At 46.0% G+C, this 20,445-nt stretch overlaps 3 protein-coding genes across 15 annotated transcripts in view; 2 read left to right on the forward strand and 1 right to left on the reverse strand.

The window, feature by feature from the left end:
• Window positions 1-3,300, forward strand: part of ASPSCR1 (ASPSCR1 tether for SLC2A4, UBX domain containing) — a 53,765-nt gene extending 50,465 nt beyond the window's left edge. For 7 of the 8 annotated variants that reach the window (XM_083804700.1, XM_083804701.1, XM_083804699.1 and 4 more), the window contains 2 exons: window positions 7-76; window positions 404-3,300. In XM_083804700.1, the coding sequence (XP_083660826.1) occupies window positions 7-76; window positions 404-791 (458 nt within the window). In that variant the 3' untranslated portion in view covers window positions 792-3,300. The remainder of the gene's footprint in view (window positions 1-6; window positions 77-403) is intronic. The other variant, XM_083804695.1, reaches the window with a different exon arrangement.
• Window positions 3,301-5,924: 2,624 nt separating this feature from the next.
• On the reverse strand, window positions 5,925-7,556 carry CENPX (centromere protein X; the record flags this gene model as incomplete). Of its 2 annotated transcripts, none has more annotated exons than XM_083804771.1 (5): window positions 5,925-6,638; window positions 6,797-6,882; window positions 7,157-7,210; window positions 7,284-7,335; window positions 7,419-7,556. In XM_083804771.1, the coding sequence occupies 5 exons, from the start codon at window positions 7,554-7,556 to the stop codon at window positions 6,624-6,626; spliced, it is 345 nt and encodes a 114-aa protein (XP_083660897.1). In that variant the 3' UTR covers window positions 5,925-6,623. The 2 variants fall into 2 exon arrangements, with proteins under 2 accessions (XP_083660897.1, XP_083660896.1); XM_083804770.1 differs by having other exon boundaries at window positions 6,797-6,885; window positions 7,419-7,525.
• On the forward strand, window positions 7,555-20,150 carry LRRC45 (leucine rich repeat containing 45; the record flags this gene model as incomplete). 5 transcript variants are annotated; one of them, XM_083804688.1, is made up of 17 exons in its annotated part: window positions 7,555-7,786; window positions 8,686-8,747; window positions 9,459-9,529; window positions 9,858-10,036; window positions 10,702-10,830; window positions 11,526-11,638; window positions 12,195-12,253; window positions 12,367-12,444; window positions 13,374-13,509; window positions 13,807-13,884; window positions 14,055-14,166; window positions 14,675-14,745; window positions 16,059-16,151; window positions 16,750-16,842; window positions 17,933-18,106; window positions 18,201-18,348; window positions 18,725-20,150. In XM_083804688.1, the coding sequence occupies 17 exons, from the start codon at window positions 7,555-7,557 to the stop codon at window positions 18,811-18,813; spliced, it is 1,917 nt and encodes a 638-aa protein (XP_083660814.1). In that variant the 3' UTR covers window positions 18,814-20,150. The 5 variants fall into 5 exon arrangements, with proteins under 5 accessions (XP_083660814.1, XP_083660813.1, XP_083660817.1 ...); XM_083804687.1 differs by having other exon boundaries at window positions 18,768-20,150; XM_083804691.1 differs by lacking the exon at window positions 7,555-7,786 and adding an exon at window positions 7,869-8,178 and having other exon boundaries at window positions 18,768-20,150.
• Window positions 20,151-20,445: the final 295 nt, after the last annotated feature.

The raw sequence follows: 20,445 nt of genomic DNA on the forward strand, positions 1-20,445 counted from the left end.
AAACAGATTGTTACCTGAAATCGGACCTGCTGAGCTCTGCAGTTTCCCCTTCTGCAGCTGATTTATTAGTGGCCAGGTATGTTGGGACTGAATAGAATTGCAAATGAGTTTTACAGGGAGGGGAGGCATGAAGTGAGTCCATCTTTCTAAAAAGAAATATGATCTGAAGACAGATACTAGGACTTCAGCTTCTCCTTCATACAGTCATACTTGAGTTCATAGCTTATGAATCATAGAATCCTTCTTTGTAAAGCAGGAATTCAGTGACTAAAGTAATCCTAAGGTCTTTATTACGAAAAGGAAGAGCCTTTTCAATCTGACTTTGAAAGCTTAAAGGTGGGCTTTACATGGGGCTATTATGAAAAAAATGAAGTTTAATTCAATTTGCTTATTTTCTCCTCAGATGTTTGTCCAAGTCATTAGTTCCTTCTGCCTCATCATCTTTAGAATCAACAGTTCCATCCCTACCTGAACCAGAAGCAGGAAGTGACAAAAAAACTGATGAGCAACCAGAACCAGCAAGAGTGCATGAAGCTCCACAAATGCTGAAAAGGGTCCCTGGGAAAATACCCAAATGGCTGAAGCTGCCAGGTAGCATGAAATCAGAGGAGAGTTCTTCTCCTGCTGAACTCCACAGAAAGGCAGGCTCCTCTATGTCAAATGCTTTGGATGTTGACACTGTTCTTAAAGATGTCAACGGAAGGCTTGCAGGATATATACATGGTTCAGTGCTTGTCAGTCACAAACCAATTTGTGACCTAAACTTAAGCCTTCACTGGAGAAGCACCTGAATGCTGTTTCTAGGCTGCATTGAGCCTGAGGTCTAATTCATTATGCTTGCAGCATCCTTAACTATGTTCTGGAGGTAATGTTCTGAGTTCTTAACTATGCCAGTATAGTTCAAATACTAATACTAATAGGCATGACATTCTATCTACAAATGGCCTGTGTAGTCTGTTAAACCTCCATCAGTTCTTTGTCCTTTACTGGCATAGTCTGTTTTAGTCCTTTCCTTTCTCTTAATTTTTGAGCTGGTCTTTTTGTTGGTCTCTTTACTTCAGAGCAGTAGTGGTTTTCTATAGTTGAGATTGCACCCAAACTTCCATTATGTTTTTTTTCCTCATCAGAGAACTGCAGCCTTGGTTTTAGTCCCAACCAATAGTTTGTGTGGTTTTATATGAGAATTTATACAAAATATGAAGGAACTGAAAAAAGCATTCCTGAATTAAACAATTGGCAATATTCATTTTCCGATGCAGTGGCAAAGAATAAAAAGCTAAGTCAACCCCCCTAAAAAGCAATAAAACTAGGAAGCATTATCTGAAATTCCCTGGCTAATAATGCGAAATTTTAGTTTCCCGTTAGAATTTTAGTACTTGATTCTGTGGGGCCAGCAGCATAGCATAAGGTGTGAAGCGATTACTGGAAGGCTGCAAACAGTGGGTCTGTGTGTGTTTCCCTGCTATAGCTGATCTGTCCTTGATGGGACAAAGGGCAGTGGTTAAATTAAAAGAGGGTAGATTTAGATCAGACGTTAGGAAGAAATACTTCATTATGAGAATGGTGAGGCACTAGAACAGGTTACCCAGAAAAGTTGTGGATGCCCCATCCCTGGAAGTGTTTAAGGCCAGGTTGGATGGGGCTTAGTGCAACCTGGTCTAGTGGAAGGTGTCCTTGCCCCTGGCAGGGGGGTTGGAATTAGATGATATTTAAGGTCCCTTCCATCCCAAACTATTCTGTGAGTCTATGACTGGTACTGGATTACTGGTGCAGATTATGTGGAAAACAGTATCTTTACTGTTTCCTGTTTCCAGTATGCTTGAACCGTTTCACTTGAGTAGAACTTTCTTTTCCAAGTAAAGATGATCTGGATAAAGCACAAAACATCTTGTCTACCTATGTAGGTTATCCACAAACAGCTTGTATGAAGGTTTATTAACATATTCTAATAATTATGTCAGTAACATGTAAGATGGAATTCTGTTTCCTGGAAGTTATGTTGTATTCACCATTCCACTTGCTGAAGAACTACTTCTCCATGCTACCCAACTGTTGTCTGAACACAGCAACATATAGAATGAGATCATGTTATTGAGAAATGACAGTGCAAACTATGTGGTTAAGTGTTTTAATGGTCTTATGTTTGTGTTGTAGGTGGGAAGAGATGAAGCATTTTGGGGTGCAATGAGCATTCAGCTGTGCCTCTTTCCTGATGAACTACTTGAGAATTTGTAAGAAATTGTTGGTGGCCCAGGAGAGGCCTAATCTGTATGAACATAAGTTATAAACAGAAAATTGCTATTTCAGCTGCCAGTTTCATCTCTTGGAGGAGTGGGAGGCCTGTTTATGGGCTTTGTGACTACAGAAGCAAGGTTAGAGGTTAAATTTAAGATTTCCTGCATGCAAATAATATGAATAGAGAATTGAGGGGGAGATGATTCCTAGATAATCTTTCTGAAGGACTTTGCTTCCATCCATGTTTTTAAATTCGAATCTCCCTAGTTCAGCCTTCAAAGATAAGTGGAGTCTGGCTTCCTGAACTCTAGCAGCAAGGTACAATTAATTCAGTTTTATCTATAGCTTAGTGCTGCCTAGAACAAGACTTTTCTCTGCTTTTTGCTGGCTAGGGTTAGTGCTGCTGGTAATTCTGGGCATAGTTGGCTGGAAAGTCAGTTCAGAGGAAGCACTTATATCACGACAGCTCAAATAGGCTTTTCCTGTGAACTGCTTGGTTTGCTGCGTTTGTATTGCTTTCATTTGCCAGAATCTTTTTAATGAAGAACACAGGTATCTGTTAATAGAAAGCATGCAGAGTTTTTCTGCCACAAGCTCTGTGCTTTATTTTTCACTATACCTAATTAACATCAGTAATTATGGGTATAATCAGAAAAAAAAATAAATCCCATAAAAGTGTCTCTTCATGTGATCTTCGATCTACAGATTTCTTCTTTGGTCTGAGTACTTCCACAGAAAAGTAGCTGTTCTCTGCAATGCAGTTAGTGTGTATACAGAGGGAAGTGCTAGTCCTGATCTTTGCCTCCTGCAGATGTTGTAATGGAATGGGTATTACTGTTTAGAACTGTGCTTATATTGGATATGAACTGTATAGTGCCACTGTAGCCATGGTGCTGTATTTTATTTGAAGTTTTCTCCATGGATTGGTGATTCATATTGGACAAGCTGGGGTTCCTTGTTACAGTAATAACATATTTTCCATTTTCCCTGTATAGACAATTGTTCCCTAAACTATGTGTGCATCTGCACGATTCGTAGATGTAATAAAGCGCAGTGTCCAGAGGAGGCCTTTTTGTCGGTCTCTTTGATGATGTGTTCCTTCCCCCAGTGCTCTGCTTCTCTGTTGCTTCTCTGTTAGTTCACAGGAACCTGTTCCCTTTTCAATGGGCCTGTCATGCCTCATTCCCTTCCTCCCATTTTTTCCCCGACAAAGCAAAACAGAGCTTTGTACCATCTGAATGAACTTCAAAGTGGCTAGAAAGGGCACCCAGGGTTCCTGGCACTTGTAATTGTCTCCCAGTCTGGCCAACATTTCCCTTCAGGTCTAATTACTTCCAAATGCTCCCAGATGCTTTGAAGAAACTTAGAGGGAGGGGAAGGCATGAAAGGTGGAAGAGGAAAAAGGAGAGTCCAAATGTAGGGAGCAGAATGCAAAAATGCTGGTTGATTTCTTGTATGACACCTAAACATAAACAGGGAGGGTGCACAGCCTCTGGCAGTGGAGAACGAAAGAGCACTATAGAGCTGCTGCTCTGAATCCTTTCTGTGGAAAGCAAGCCCTTCTGTCACTTAACAGGATATCTGTGAAAGACATACTACAGCAAAACAAAAGAAACTAAAATAATGTTTAAAACTTACTACTTTAGTGGATTTAGTGTGGGCTGAGCATGCATTCCACAGGACTATCTATCTTGGTTCAGGTGCTATGTTACGCTTGCTCTTTTCACAGAAGTCAGCAGTGTATTGTAGCTAGAGATACTTTGCTGAGTTCATGCGGGATATATTGGAGGCAAATAACCATAGGTTGGCTCCTGTATAGGTACGGGTGTGCCGGTGTGTATATACTTGTGCTGGTGTTGTCTGATTCACTGGAGTAGAATAAATGGGAGCATTCTGATTGGTAGGAAGTTGTGCTGGGCTTTCAAATGTGCTAGTCTTGTTTTTGAAGAGCACAGGCAACGTCAACTAGTTACGGCTAGCTTAGCTATTTTGATTCCAACAGTTTAGATAAAAGAGCAAGCACCATAGTTGTCACCTGCAAGTACGTATTACAGGCAAACAGAGGGAAATGTTTGGATAACGGTATCAATATTATTGGGGCAGTTTCTTGGGTTAAGCACAGGGATGAGGATTAGGGAGCTAGTGTCTGGTCTATCTTGACCTAACTGCTGTTCACAGAAAGTTAGATGTGACTTAATCAGACAGAGAGACACTAAAAAATCTCGGCAGTTTCTTTTTAGCTGTGGCTGGACATGAGCAACAGCTGCAGGATCAATATTGGGTTTAACCAGATCCCCAGAGTGAACTTTCTAATAATTTAAAAGTCAAGATACTGGTTTATCTAATTATAATCTAATGGGCTACGCCAGTCAAAAGAGGTTTCTGGTGAGGAGGTAGCATTCTCCCTCTTGACTCTTGCAGCCACGTTCATCCTGCTGTGTGTGCACTACTTCAGTCAGTTCTGCCTGTGCGTCTCCCTTGTGTAACACTGTAATGCACTAAACACAATTTAATCTACTCCTTTTTCAGGAGAATGAAAAAATGGTACTTCCAACAGCTGGACCAGAGGTCTTATTCCCCCTTCCCTATGCAAAAAAAAAAGGGGGGGGGGTGTTAACTGCTGCTGTTACAGTACCACTTTACCACTAACATTCAGATCTGCAGTCATCTACAGTCAAGAATGCTGGTGGCTGGGTAATTGAACTCTTGCGTTTTTAGGGAAGTAGACTGACAGATCTGTATGCCACTAGGAGTCAGAATGGGGGAAGTGAGGATTAGGAATGCAGATAAGGCAGCGTAGGAGTGGATTCTTTAAGAGGAATAAGGCCCTCATACTTAAAAACTGCAGGCTCTTCAATAAGGTAGTTGCTAACAAGGATTCCTACTGTGCCACAGAGCAATACATGCAGATACCAGCAGATACCAGATTTGCTTCAATCTTTCTTCTGCTGTAGTAGCTGAACTCATTTTTGGGGTTGTTGGGCATTCAAAGGTAGTATTATGTGCTTTTTTTTTTTTTGCTATTGACTTTTTTTTACAGCTTGGTTGTGGGGCTGAATGCTGAACTAGGTCAGTTACTTCACTGGTTTCGTTGTACAGCTGCACAAACAGTTCTCTTGGCAAAGAGGCTGCAATGGAGAGGGTTGGGGCACTGCTTAAACTGGTACTGTCACCAAAAAGAATGTGTATTAAACTGTGGTTTTATTTAAGTTTCCAAGTGATTTGTGTCTGGAGTGATGACCTGGATGGTTCTTAGATGAAAGAGTACAGTGACCTACTGAGCCTTTGCCTGCTACAGCTGCCAGTTGGAGGGAAAAAAAGTCACTATTACTAATTATAAAGACTACAGATAGCCAGCAGCAATGTGCAACCCTTAAGACACTAGTGTCAGCTGCTTTTTATGTAGCAAGCTATGTATTTCCCAACAAAGCCAGTTCAGTTGTGTGAATCCTCCCTACATGTGTAAGGTTTCTTATTTCACAGCTCCCGCCCCCAGCCCCCCCACTGGTTGAGGGGCCGAACTGTCCCATGATGTGGGATTCTCACACATGCTGTTTGTTATTCTGTCCTTTTTCCTTTCGTCCTACAAAGATTTAGAGAAGAGGGTGGGTGAGGGTAAAACTGTGCAAGTCTTTGAAGCAACTTGACTTTTGATGATTAATTACAGCAAAGAGCCTGCACAAGGGAGGGAGACTTGGTTTTGATTTATTGATGTTTCTTTGTGAGAACAAATTTATAGCAGAGTGGAAGCAGCTTCTGAGGAGAATATCAAATGGTTAAAAGGTTCTGAACATTCTTTGATGTCACAGTGCTGGAGAAATACTGGAAAGTAGTGAGGGACAGGCACTGTTTATTTATAAAACAAAGATCAGATACCTGTTTTTGGCAGGAGCCTGTAACAGAGCTCCTGTTAACAACCTATTCATTAGGCAGACTTGGAGCTGAACCTCAAGTTTCTGCCACAGCTGCCTGCTGAGGCGTTGAGAGCCTGATGTTTGGATGACATTTCCAGCCATTAAGTCTTTCCATACATCTCCTCTTGTGAAGCAGCACCTGTTTCTCACATTAGCTGAGAAAGCAACAGCACTTTACCATGCTCTTAAGTACGGGCTACTGTTCACGGAGTAAGGCAGCAACATGGAAACCAATTACAGTCTATCAAAACTGTGTAGGGCAGCCTCTTTTTAAAAATAACATCTGATAGCATAGTTGCCTAGGGCTTTGTCATGCTTGGTAAAGGAGAGGAAATGGAAGCCGTATGGCAGAGAAAGAAGGTGATGACGCTGTTCTTCCTAGAGCTAGACTCTGAGTATACTAAGGCAGATGTTCACTGTCAGATCAGGATCTTCTGCTGGCAGCTGGCACGTCACATTTGCTTCATGGGGTCTCTAGAAATCTAGGAGCTGTAAGGAAAGCGCAACAGCTTCTTTAGTTTTTTAATCAACAAGCCACTTAGCACAGCTGATGGCTCACTGTTACACCTCCCACAAGGAAGAGGATTAAGCAGCTTCAGTCCACGTCCGTATCCTGTAAACGTGCAGTTCGGGTTCTAGTTACGTACCAGCTGTGGCAGCACTTTCTCTACATGCTCAATGTTCACTTTTTCCACGTCCTCTGCTTGAGCCTGCCGCGCTGCTCGTGCCGCTGCTTCTGCGGTACAAACGTAAGGTCGGAGGCGTTGGGGGGGGGCTTACAGGCGGCGGGGGGGGTTGCGATGAGGGGTCAGAGGCTGGGGCTCCGGGAGGGCGAGCCGCCAGCCCCCTGGAGGCCGCTCGGCAGCACCCGGAGCGCCGCGCGGCAGCGGGCACGCGGCTCCTCCGCTGCGGCACCGGAGCGAACGGGGGGCGGGCGGGGCCCCTCGGGCCGGTAACGGGCCTCTGCCACGGGGCGGGCGGGCCGGGAGCAAGTGCTGCGCGCTCACCTCGCACGAAGACCTTGAGCAGCTCCGCCGTCAGCCGCAGAGCGTCGCCGTTAACTGCAACGACAAGGCGCTAGCGGGAGGCGGGCGCGGGGCGGGGGGGCCGCGCCGCGCCCCGCGCCCCCCGTACCTCGCGTCTTGTCGTCCCGGAAGTGCAGGCGGAGCAGCCGGTCCACGGTCTCCTGCGCGGAGAGAACGGCCGCTGAGCGGCGCGGGGCCGCGGGGCGGGGCCGCCCCCGCCCGGTCCCGCCCGGTCCCGCCGTACCTTCCTGAAGCCGCCGTCCCGCTCCTCCATGGCGGCCCGCGCGGCCGGCCCCGCCCCGCGGAAGTGCGGCCGGCGGGGGGCGGGGCGCGGCCCCGCGGCGGGTGGTGGCGGCGGGTGGTGGCGCCGCGCCGCGGCCATGGAGGAGTTCCGGCGGGCCTACGCGCGGCTGTGCGCGGCCGGCGGCGCGGCGCCGCAGGAGGCCGTGCTGCGGCGGCTGCGGGAGCTCGGCGAGGCGCCGGGCCGCGGCCGCCTGGACCTGGCGGCGCAGAGCCTCTCGCTGGAGACGTGCGGCGCCCTGGGCCGGCTGCTGCCCGGCGCCGCGCCCTTCGCCGAGGTGGCGCTCGGCGACTGCGGCCTGAGCGAGGAAGGTGGGCGCGGGGCCCCGGCCGTTCCCCCCTCCCCGCGCGGGAGCCGGCCCGCAGCGTGCGGCGGGGCGGGCCCCGGCGGCCGCTCCCGGGTGCGGCCCGTCCGTGCGGCCGCGGCCCTGCCCGCTCTCCTCCGCCCGCCGCGATCGCGGGGGGTGCCCCCGGCTAGGGAGCTGCACCGCAGCCCGCGGGCTGTCGGGGGCCCACCAGCGGTAGAGGAGGAGCTGTGGACCTGGACCCGTCTGCCGGCAGGGAGCACGGCTGGGGAAGAGCGAATTATTCCAAGCAAATGGATCTGCCCCGCCTGTGACTGGGCAGTGAGGTGACAGCGTAGTTGGAAGCTGGTCACAAATCCCTTTTTTTTGGCCAGAAGCGTTTTCCTTCTGTCTTCGAGAGTATGTCTCCAGGTGTTTAACTTGAATAGAAGGGATTGGACGTAGCTACCAGTTCAGGAAGTTTCAGATGCTAGTCAGCTTTAACTGCTAGATCGTTAATTCCAGGACACATTGGGTAGGGGTTCTGTCAGCCACGGGGCGATTCTCTGCTCGGTCCCTACTGTGTGAGCAGGAATTCAGTAAGCCAGCGAGAGCAAGTGCCTTGTCCATGTGGCCTGTCTGGGCACAGACTGTTTCCATGCCTGAGATAGGAAGGCCCATGGGGTGACATGCAGTTCCCTACCCAGATTCTTCTTTCTGTGGTGGTAGATAAAAAACTGCCCTGAAAGTTCAGGCTCCTGCCTCCCCAGCAGCAACACTGGCCATTTGCTAAGTGATACGTTTTGTTGTAGCAACCGCTTCTGAAGTAGCTGTTGTAAAGAATGTTTTCTATCTAGGGCAGAGGGTTGCACATACATACCAAATAAATAGCTGCCGCCTCTTTTTTTTTTTTTTTTCCCTACCCAGGTGTGAAACTTCTGTTGCATGGTCTGTGTTCTAACACCACAGTCAAATCTTTGGATTTGAAGGTGAGTCCGTTAGGTTAAAATTAAGACAAATAGATTGGGAAGGAAAGGGGAATACAAGCTTAATCAGAGTTAAAAATAGACAGTTCGAGCGCAGGTTTATTCTGCAAGATGTGTAGTTCCGTATATTTCTTGTTTTCCTGGGACTCAGTCTTTGCCTCCCTAACACTGCATCACAACTTCCCAGAATTACCTCACAGTTCATCTTTGTTTTTATTCGCTTTTTGTGATAGGAAGTTATTACTGTAGATTTTTTGTCAGTTGTTACATGGTCAGATGTAGGCTTTTCCTCAGGTTTCTCTGTTAATCAGCGGGTTACTAGTTAATTTGTTCTTCTGTAGAGTTTATCCAGCTGGCTAGTGTCTTTCTGCTAGCCCAGGGTTTGGACTAAACAAGCACTTTCAGATGTGATAATTGCTGTGCAACGAGAGTGCCCTTCTGTCTGCGTTCCTCTAGCACATAGCTGTTCTATTGGATCTACAGTCCTAAACTGCATCAGACCTGTCTTTCTCAACTGTATCCACTGTTCCTCCAGGTGTGTTTCACTTTCCAGAAGGTTGTCTGATACATGAAACAAATACTACACAGGCCGTCTTTGACTGACTGAAGTCAGTATTACAGCTGGAGTACATCTGGTGGTGTACACCTTGCTTGATAGGATAGCTAGACTGGGGCAGTGTGTAATTTACTGATCACCCAGGACTTTTGTTTCAGGGAAATAACCTGCGAACCATGGGAGCTGAGGCTTTGGGAAAACTTCTTAGGCAGAACAAATCCATCAGGAGGTAAAAAAAAAAAAAAAATGCATCTATCTCTCTTTCTGTTATTCCTGCCAAATGGAACACAAAATTGGAAAAGAATGAGGGGTGAAGATGTATTTCTTGGGGTAGGAGGAATGTCATGCTTTTCCATTTCTTGTGAAGTATGGCTCAGGTGAAGGAACGAGAACTGGAGCCCCTTCTGAGGCTGCAGGTTTCTAGCAGCACCCTGCTCTCTGAAACTAAGTTTCTGTTAGGGGAGCTGGGTGTATGAATGAGTACTATGATCCGGGTGTTGTTCAAGCTCTTGCAACTGTCAGTTTGTAGACTCCTGTCCTGTTTGATTTTTCCCTAGCCTAATCTTGGAATGGAACAGCCTGGGCGTGTGGGAGGAGGGCTTCTCCTTTTTCTGCCAGGGACTGGGAGCAAACAACGTTCTCCAGCGACTAGATCTGCGCAATAACCAGATCAACCATCATGGGGCAGGAGAGTTGGCCATGGCACTGAAACGAAATGCTAGCCTACAGGAGCTGGGTAAGAGTGACTAGTTTTTGTCTGCCTACATGCACGCACATGCATGTGTGTGCACAGGCTCATTGCAGCCTGCCCTGATACCTGCCAACCAGTCAGCAATCATTCCCAGTTCCTGTCAGTCCAGAGTGCTTTGCAGGGCGGGAACTGTAATTGGGATCTCTGGAACCAAAACTGCAGATGAAGATTGCGTGCTTGGAGCAGAACAGTTTTTCTGGGAGGACGCAATGGGTTAATTCCCATTTCTAGATCCTGTTGGCATGCCTCATGCCAGACTCTGGAATTTACCTTACACTGGCTTTGTTCTTACTAAGGAATTTTGCTAGAATTTCATTTAGGAAAACGTGGCTCTTGGTGATGGTTCTTTCTCATCCATAGATTGTGGTTGTCGAAGGAAAGCTCACGAGATGAAATTTTGAGGGACAAACTTGTGTACCTGTTGAACTGTGATGGTTTCCTGCATTTAAGATTCATTCTTGCTTTGCCAATTATTTTCCCTCCCCTTCATTCATCTTGAAAAGGGAGGTAGTAGTCATATATGTATGTGATGAGACCTTATGGGATTAGTTAGCACTGCATGCAGAAGTATAAGGAGCATGGCTTCTCCTGAGCCCTGTATTTTTCAGCAGATGTGTGACTACTGGGTTGAAAGTTTGCTTTCTGTATAGATTTGCGTTGGAACAATATTGGGCTTCTGGGTGGCCGAGCTTTGTTGAACTGCCTGCGCAGCAACAAGACCCTGAAGAGGCTGGAGCTGGCTGGGAACAACGTTCCCAGTGACATCCTGAAAGCTGTGGGTAAGTAAGACTTAGAATCGTAGAATCATTTAGGTTGGAAAAGACCCTTAAGATCATCAAGTCCACCCATCAAGCTAACGCTACCAAGTCCACTAAGCCATGTCCCTAAACACATGGGAAGGAATCAGTAACTCCTCTCCTATCTCACATGAGGGATGTAGCACTTGAGGGATATAGAGCGCTTGCTGCTCCAGAAGAGAGCTATCCCTTCTCCTCTCCTTTTCTCGACAACATATACACAGTGCCCTACATTGCTACTTCTTGCCCTCTAATGAGAGCTAGTCAGTTTGGAGATGTTACTTTTACCAGCAAGAGGAAAAAATAATTTGGATTGAATTAAAGACTGCTATGCCACGTTAATATGGGAGAACTTGGGGCTTAAGTTTGCCCCTGAGTAGACAAGTTTGGATATGGCTAATGCAGCTTGTCCTTCGTCACTGGTTCTCCTGTGACTGGGGTGTTGGATTACCCCACATTGGTCTCTTTGATTATGCCCTGGCCTTGCCTCTCTAAGGTGAGAGCAGTCTCTGTACATGGACCTGCCTGAGAGGAGCCACTGTCCCGGTGCTTTTGGTAGCACCAAAAGCTTGATTGCTTTTTTTTTTTTGTCATTTTGAGTACTAGGTCCTCCAGCAGTGCTTGCTGTTCTGTTGCTATAGTAACGTGTGCATGTTCTCCTGCTCTCTCTGCATCAGAACAAGCCCTGGATCACAACCAAGACCGTCAGACTATCCTCAGTGAGACCCAGAACCGAGCTTGCATGCTCAGCAAGGAGATTTTGAATCTGAAGGATGAGAAGACCAAGCAGGTCAGCAGTCTTATATGTCCGCAATTCAAATTGGATGGCTGAAATCCAGTACTTTCCCTCACAGTCCCCATGAACCACTTAGTGACAGGTTTAGTGCACCTGAAGTTGCACATACATCTTTACGAACAGTACTCAGCATTGTTTAGTAAATAGGGTTCTTCCTCTGAGCTAGGTTGCTCAGGAATCAAATCCATGCCAGTGTAGGTATTGACACATCCCCTGCTGAGCGTATTCAGTCTGGATTGTGGAGGAATTTGAGTGTGTTTTTTCACTCATATTTGTGCTCTCAGTTCTTGTGCCGTAACTGGTTTGGTATTTTCCAAGGAGTGAAAACCTAGAAATAGAAGTCTGTTTTCCTTCTCACCCTTAATTGTGTAGAGTCTAGCCAATGACCTCAGTCTGACATGCTAAGGAACCATTTAAACCTCCAGTTTGATTTCTTTCAAGAGAGTGGCTTGACCTGTCTCCTGCTGTCATTAGGAAGAGAAAGCTGAGACACAAAAGTGCTTCAAGCTGATGAGGTTCATTTTCTCACTGATGCTCACCTTGTTCACAGTTCTTAGATTTGATGGATACTATAGACAAACAGAGAGAAGAAATAGCCAGGAGTGGCAGGTGAGTTGAATTTCTGAGTGCTTTCTGCTTTTTGATAGCAAAATCGGGCCCTTCCCATTTCCTCACAGAAATTAGCCACATTTTTTTTCCTCTCTCTCCCTCCCCGAATGCAGGATATCTGCGGGACGAGTCAGCCAGCTGCAGGAAGCACTGAAGGAACAGCACTCTATTATGAATTCACTGAAAGCCAAGTATGGAGGAGAAAAACGTTAATCTTCTCAGTGCTCAATGCTGTGTAGGCAGTGCTGAGCAGAGCTGTTAAGAAAGAGGCTAGCTAATATTGTAGAGTGGCTGGCTTAGTATTTCACTTAATAATTTCTGCAGTAATATCCAGAAATTATGGCCAGATCAGGCCTTTAGATTTTTAAGTAAAAACATAGTGCATTGCTGTAAGTACAAGTGAATTACAGAAAGTGAAAAGAGTAAAGGGATTGTGGGGATGGGATGGGGACATGTTCCTTGCATGGTTTACAGCTTGGCAAGAGACTATACCTGCTTCCACTGTCAGTTGACAGTGTCCTCTGAGAAACCACTGCAGACATGGAGGAACCTGACCAACAAGATTCTGTGTTTAGGAGCAACGAGCTGGAACTGCCCAGGAGTGGTGTTAGACTGTGTAGAGCCATATGCGCATGACAGTGTTTGGACTTCAAACACTGATGAGACTGGCCAGTTCAGCTAAAGGTAGTTTCATTGTGCCATGCATCAGAGTGGACGTGTCCTTAATGTAGAGAGTAAATCGTTCACTTTCACTACCCGTGGTTTAAATTCTATCCCTAACATTAGATAATCTTGCAGTGGTATAAAAGAGCCAGCTTTATTCTTCTGTGAGACTGGGCAAATCCTGGAGGGGTCCAGGCAGGGAAAACATCTCATTGCAAATGGGATGGGGCACCAGAACACCAGGCTCTGAAAAGTCCCAGGTCAGTGTTTGCAGAGGCTGCTGGGTGCAAAGGTCTATGGTGTCTTTTACCCAGGGGCAAAAATTGCTTCATTTGGCCATCCAGTGCCAAAATCATCCAGTGCCAAATTCATGTTAACATCTTGTATCATGTAGTTTAGAGAGCTCATTGGAAGTGTCTCCCTTAGAAAGGGTCCTGAAAAATATTTCTCTGTATAGACTGCAGATGACTGAAGCTGCCCTGGCTCTGTCTGAGCAGAAGGTGCACAATTTGGGAGAGCTTCTGAGTGCCATGAAACAGGAACAAGCCAACATGGTTGAGCGCCACTTTGCAGAGCTCCAGCAGCAAAAGCAGGTGGGCTGGATAATTCCTAGTTAGGTTTGAGAGCAGGGTTCTAGGTCATACCTCGTTTGTGTAGATTTGGGGGATGCAGGTTGGGATAGGCAAGCATCATTCTTACTATAAGTGGGTTAGCCACACCTGCTGTGACAAACGTTGTGTAAATTAGATAGTGCTATAGGCATGGAGAGGAGTCATGGTGTTTGTGGGGTAGGTTGGATTTAATTGGTTGTGGTGTTGGTTGAGGGTAAGTTTGCAGTGCAAAGAATTAAGGGCTGTACAGGCTCTTTTTAATTTTTATGCTGTTTGCAGGAAGGTGCTGATCGGGAAGGGAAGCTTTTCCGTGACTTGTCTGCTTGCAGTGAGAAGAACTTGCTTCTAAGAAACCAGGTAAGAAAGAAAGTTCAAGGCTGAGAGGTGGAACCTGGGCACTGCTCGCCTCTGCTGTGCATGTGTCTTCTGCTTTAACTCATGTTTGTGTCTTTGCTAGTCGTTCTGTACAGCCAGTTTGCTTTGCTACTAGGAGAAGAAACTCTTTTGTGGTGGTCATTTCCTTTTAGGTGGATGAGTTGGAGAAGAAGTGCAAAGTCCAGCAGGATCAGTTATTCCAGCTGAAACAAGACTTGACCGACACAACAGCAGAGCTGAAGCTGCGGGCTGTGCAGGCTGAGGGTAAGTGGAGGAGCAAAAACAGCTCATGGGCACCCACGGGGTGTTGCTACTTTCAGTGAGTCAGTGGTGCGAGTTAGCCAAGGAGAAAGGGTGTGGAAGAGTTTGTGATACAGTGTAAGTATTGCCTGCCTAGCTGGAATGCCCCGGTTGTGATCTTCCAGTACCCAAAGAGGCCCTACAAGAAAGCTGAAGAGAGGGAATCTTTATGACAGAGTGTATCGATGGGACAAGGAGTAATGGTTTTAAAATAAAGGAGGGTATATTTAGATTAGATGTAAAGAAGAAATTCTTCATTATGAGTGAAGTGATGAGACACTGGAACAGGTTGCCCAGAGAAGTTGTGGATGCCCCATCCCTAGAGGTGCTCAAGTCCAGGTTGGACAGGGCTTAGAGCAATCTGGTCTGGTGGAAGGTGTCCCGGCCCATGGCAAGGGGTTTGGAATTAGATGATATTTAAGGTCCTTTTCAACCCCAACCATTCTATGATCTGCCTGGTTTTAATCCTCAGAGCGCCTAGAAATGGAGAAGAGAAGATTAAAACAAAGTCTTGAAGACATGGAATCACTTCGGTTAAAAGAGGTAAGAATGGCCTTTCTGTAGCTTCCTGAGTTTGGTCTCTCTTTGGTCCTGACATACAGTGGCCTCTGGAGACCATTGTTTGCTGTCAACTGCTCTTAAAATTAATCTATTCAGAGTTTCTGTGGGAATAATAGACCATTGCTACAAGCAGAGCATTCTGCCAGTTAGCAAGAGTATAAGCCAGAGCGGTATGTGACTACTGAAGAGGTGTGGAGACTGGTCCATGTGTCAGTCTTGCTGTGCATAGTGGTAATTGCGAATAAGCAATCTTGTCATGCTTACTGAAGTAGAGATGCATTATTGGAGCAATTAAGACATACATGCTGTATTCAAACAACATTTATGAGGGCTCAGCTTGCTAGCATCTTCTCTGTCATGTTTCAGGGGAATTCAGTCTGAATGTGGAGAGGACAAGAGGCTGTGATCAGCTCTGTTTGGATTGTTTATTGAGGTGTCAAATCCCTTAAAAATAAAATTAGCTCAGTAGATTTCTCTGAAAGTTTGGAAATCTTGTAAGAGAAAACATAGGGAAGGTAGATATTAGTTACGCTACAACTTGAAAATGAACCTCTGGTGTTTTGTATCGCTTGAAGATGAGAACTCAGACTCCCTCTCGTTAAACTTGGCTTAAAAGGGATCTCTGCCTAAGGTTCCCGGTTTCTAGAGGCTAGATCATACCCGTTAGAGCAGGTCCAGAGGAGGGCAGTGAAAATGGTCGGAGAGCTGGAACATGTCTCCTATGAAGAAAGTTTAAGAGAGCTTGGGGTTTTCCAGCCTGGAGAAGAGAAGGCTCCAGCGAGATCTTACTGTGGCCTTGCAGTATATAAAAAGGGGGCTTATAAGAAAGATGGAGAGAGGCTTTTCACCAGTGACAGGACAAGGGGCAACGGTTTTAAACTGAAAGAGGGTTGATTTTTATTGCGTTTTAGGAAGAAAATTTTCACAATGAGGGTGGTAAGATACTGGGACAGGTTGCCCAGAAATGTTGTGGATACTCTTGTCATTGAAAGTGTTCAAAGTTGGGTTGGATGGGTCTTTGAGCAACCTGATCTAGTGAAAGATATCCCTGCCTATGATGGGGGGGAATTTGATCTTCAAGGTTTCCTTTCAACCCAAACCATTCTATGATTCCATGATTCTGTCCGTATTGTAGTTTCTTAGTGGAGTTCTGTAAGGGAGGGAGGTGTTTTTCTTCGATGGTAGCTGGGTCAACGGGAGGACGTTCTTTTTCGTGCTGAATGGCCATGCCGTTATACCTGGAGATGTGAATGTTTTTTCCGGCACTTGTTTAAGTGGTTTCTGATGCTTTGCAGGTGGATCATATGACACAGCACATGGAGGCCAGTGAACGTTCTCTGCAAGACAGGGTCCAGAGGCTGGAGGCCATCAGGATAGCTCTGGAGGAGGTGAGAATGGGTGCTCTAGGAGCACTGGAATGCTCAGGTAGCGCAGGAGAAGGCTGCCATGGGTGTTTTGTGGAATCTTCTAATGATGACCTATGTAAAGGCTGTAATGTGCTTTGGAGAGGAACAGAAGACAGCAACTGGGGCATTCAGTTTATTGGCTAAAATTATTTTTACTGTTTTGGATGAAGGAAGGAGAAGGTTCCATGGAGGAACTTGTAGATTCTGTCTGAACAAAAATAAAGTTTCCTTTGAACATGGTTAGATTCTCTTCAGGATTTAACTCTTTGGGTTTCCTGTGGGGTCCCAAGGAGCATGTTTCTCCAGATTTGTTCTGGCAGATCTAATGCTGCCCTCTCCCATTCCCTTGTCTTTGGAAAGCTTCACCTATTACTTGCCCCCGTATAACTGAAGTTTTCACTGAATTTAGGTGACAGTGTCAGGGCAAGTATGTCATTTGGGTTTGTTTTCCCTGCCCCTGACTGAGAGAGGAAGTTGTGTCACTTTGTGGCCTGCAACTGGAAGCTGCTAATGTTTGTTGGTCAGTGTTGCAGTGATGCAGCTTTTCTACATGGAATGATCTTTCATGTTTCTGTGGCAGGAGCTGAGCCAAGTCAAAGCAGCTGCACTCACTGAGCGAGGACATGCAGAGGAAGAGTTAATAAAAGTTCGTAATCAGGCACGGCTGGATGAGGTAAGGACTGTTTGTGGGCCCTGCCTCTGTGGGAAGGGTTGGATTTGGCTGCCTAGCCTGTTTTTGTCTTAGGAAGCTGGTAAGTGTAGCTCCTTCCTCTGGGCTTCACTCTCCTAATAATAGTTTGATTTCTGAGGAAGGAATCCTGAAAAGTCTGCTTTGAATTGTCTCCAGAATGTAACCACTGTCCCCACCTGCTCTGTGCTTTCCAGTAGTAACAGAATTTATGTGGATGTTGTCATAGCAGAGTTCATCTAAGTTACCAGTTTTCGAAGTTAGCAGCCAGGTGTAGATCCTGTTTAACAGCAGCTTTCAAGTGCTGTTTCTGTTTCTCCAAACTTAGAAGAATTTTCCCAGATGGCTACTGCTGATGGATAAAAAATATCACTGCAGAGTTGAACTTTGTGGAAATGGCAGTGAGGTCAATACTGTACAAGAGAATGAGGGATGAGGAAAATACACCAAAAATTATTAGGATTTTTACTTATACATAACAGCACAAAAGAAAATGCTTTACAGAGTTAAAAACATATAAAAGCTGCCATTTGTTTCTGTGTTGGGACACAACAGTTGCTTAGCTGCATACAGTGCTGTTTCAGAGCCATTCAGGATATGGAGGAGGTGTGAATGCCAGAGGTGTTATTGGTGCTTCTAACAAGGAAATGCCTCTGTTTCTCAGCCGGTGAGCTGGGCTTTGCAGCATCTCCATCAAAATGCTTTCCCTTAGAACACAAACAACAAAAGGAGATATGAGAAAAACCTGTGAAACATCAAGAGGTTTTTGGGGGGTACTTTGCAACATATCATCCCTGTATGGTGAGAACAGTAAAATAGGGACACCTGATAAAATGGTGAGGAGACAGCCTCAAAACCCAGGAAGCGCAGGGTTCAAGTCAACGGAAAGTAGCTTGGTTTCTCTCTGGAATGCAAGGGATATGTGCTATATCTATTATGGATACATCCTGTGCTTGTTCTTCAGGGCCAATTGACTGAACCAAGAGTTCACTGCGCCGGGAACAAAGATGGGCGTATCCCTTCACAGGAATGAAATAGGATTGATTTATTTTCTTTTTTTCTTTGTGTCTTACAGCAGCAACGACTAGAACATCTAGAAGAGAAGCTGCGGCTGATGACTGAATCACGGGATGAAGCTCAGAACTGCTGCCTTAAACAAAAACAAATGGTTAGTGAGGCTCAAGCCAAGGCCAGTCAGTTGAGCCTGCACACTGATGCACTCAGAAGGCGGATAGAGGAACTTCAGCAGGTAATTTGGACTGGAGCAGAGATACGGTCACCACAGGGGCAGAACAAATTGCTGAAGTTGTATGGTTAATCATTTATTTGTCTTTGTATGTCAGGACCTGAATAGTAAGGAACAGGAGAAAATGACAGAAGTGAATAAAGTGAAAGTGGAATTACAGGAGCAGATTGGACACCTACAGGCTGAACGCACAGCACAGGAAGGGCTGAGAGAGAAGATTGCAGCCCTGGAGAGACAGCTGAAAGGTGATACATCCCTTCATGTTTTTCAAATGCTAATGGTTAGTACCCTAGAGTGGGCCTGGAACTGAGCGATGCTTACAGATAGTGACAGAGGTGATTCCTGTCTTTGAATACAACCATGAATTTTACTCTCTATCCTCATGTATTTGCAAGGATTCTTATCCTCATTGTATAGAGACCAAGACTTAGAAATTAACTGTCTAAAGCTGCATAGCAAGCGAAATGTTTGCACTTCCTGCACAGTGAAGTATAACATCTTTGCAAAACCTCTCCCATAGGCTCCTGCAGCTGAAGTTGCCTTGCAGCTTGTCTGATGTACTCATTACTCCTGCTTCTGTTGTCTTTGGCTGTGCCTATCTGTTATTCCTGTTTGTTCTAGGGACACCCAAACTTTCTCTACCAATGCTGCTCTTCTTTCACAGTCTTATCAAGCAGTCACCGGGAGGCACTGCTGGACAAAGAAGGTGAAATCTCTGTGTTGCTGGAGAAGCTGAGAATGAGAGAGGCTGACATCTCCAGGATGAGGGAAGAAGAGGCCCAGCGAGCAAATTTGTTGCAGAATGCCATCATGGCATATGTGCAGGGCTCTCCCTTAAGAACCCACAGTTCTAGGAAATGAAAGTGTGGCTTAAAGAATCCAGATACCTGCTGTCAGAAAGAGGATGAGCAACTCAGGTACAGCCTCTTCTTTCTAAGCAGGACAGTTTTGGGGGTGAGATGAAGGCTTGCAAACTGAAAACCCTTCTTGGTTTTCAGAAACCTTGCTCCCAACAGCATAGAGGAAAGGAGGAAGGAACCAGCCAAGGCTAGGATATAGAGGCTTGTGGGTCTGAGTTTTATCTGGAGTCCTTCCCCTTGCATTGCTACAGCATTTGAAGCAATTTCTGTGTTCTTTTACACAGCACCAGTCTGTCAGCATACCCTGTTACCAGTTGGGTTGTATGTTCCCTGAGAAGTGGTCATTCTGAAACACTTGTCTGAATGCCAGGGCTGTCTGTTCACAATGAAACCTTGTAAATGATTGCTAGCAGTGTTTACAGTTCCCTGTATGTGGGAGCCATTTACTCTAAGCCATGGGACCCAGAAGCTACTGATAGTGTGGATCTTTTTTATAGCCAGTGGTTACTGATGCAAGCAGCAGCTGACAGGGCTCACTTTGTCTCTTTTACCCTGCTGCTCCATGGCCCTGGCTGTAGTGATGGGCAGTACAGGTGCTTTTGTTATATATACGAACAGCTCTGTGGAGGACTGCTGTGCAGTGGCAATCCATATCTGTGTTGGATTCCTGGGTTTAGGACATTGTTCAAGCCTCTACAACACCAACTGACATAGAAAGAGAGAGTTCTGTATTCTTCCTCATGAACTGCAGCCCTTGACTAGAGTTCCTGTGGCCAAAATGCAGCAAGATTTAATTCCACTATGAGAAATGGCAAAACTGTCCTCCTGGCTTCTCAGGATCCTGGAACTGAGTGCTGCTTTTGGGGCCTTACCCTAGAGAGGAGCGATGGTTGACTCACCAGGGTGTGGACGTGTTTCCTTTCCTGGCAACAGAAGTCCATCAGGTGGCAAGCAGAAAGGGAAGGGATGTGAGGGTCTGAATCAGAGAAAGGGGAGAGCTCTGTCAGGACTCCAGAATGAGAGCCTCCTGATTCTTCAGTGAGTCTGTGGTGGAAGAAATTAATACTTTCAGAGGCAAGTGGAAAATGAAACTTTGTATGGACCGATTGGTCTGTATTTGTGGTTTGTTTGTCATAATTCAGCTTTGCTTTGCTATTTTAATAAAGAGCTTTTGCATTTTTCCATAATACTGGACAATGACAGTACGGTTATTTGACTGATGTGGAGGGGCCTGCTGCTGTGTTACTTTCAGAGATCCTGTTTGTCTGCATGAAGTGATTAAGCTGAGTGTCTATAGGCTGAGGTTTGGTACCAAGATAAAAGCAAAGAAGCTGGGACCTATGTCCCAGTCACGAGGAGGGGCTGGCAGTGCAATTGTCTGTGGATCCTTGGTGGCTCCATAAGACCAGCAGGTAAGGGAAGAGCAAAGCCAGAGGCGGCCCCTCTGAACGAGTTACTGCTTTCTTGGCAGAGTAGTTGGAG

This window comes from Anser anser (assembly GCF_964211835.1).
Source record: "Anser anser genome assembly, chromosome: 19".
NCBI classification, from domain to species: Eukaryota; Metazoa; Chordata; class Aves; order Anseriformes; family Anatidae; genus Anser; species Anser anser.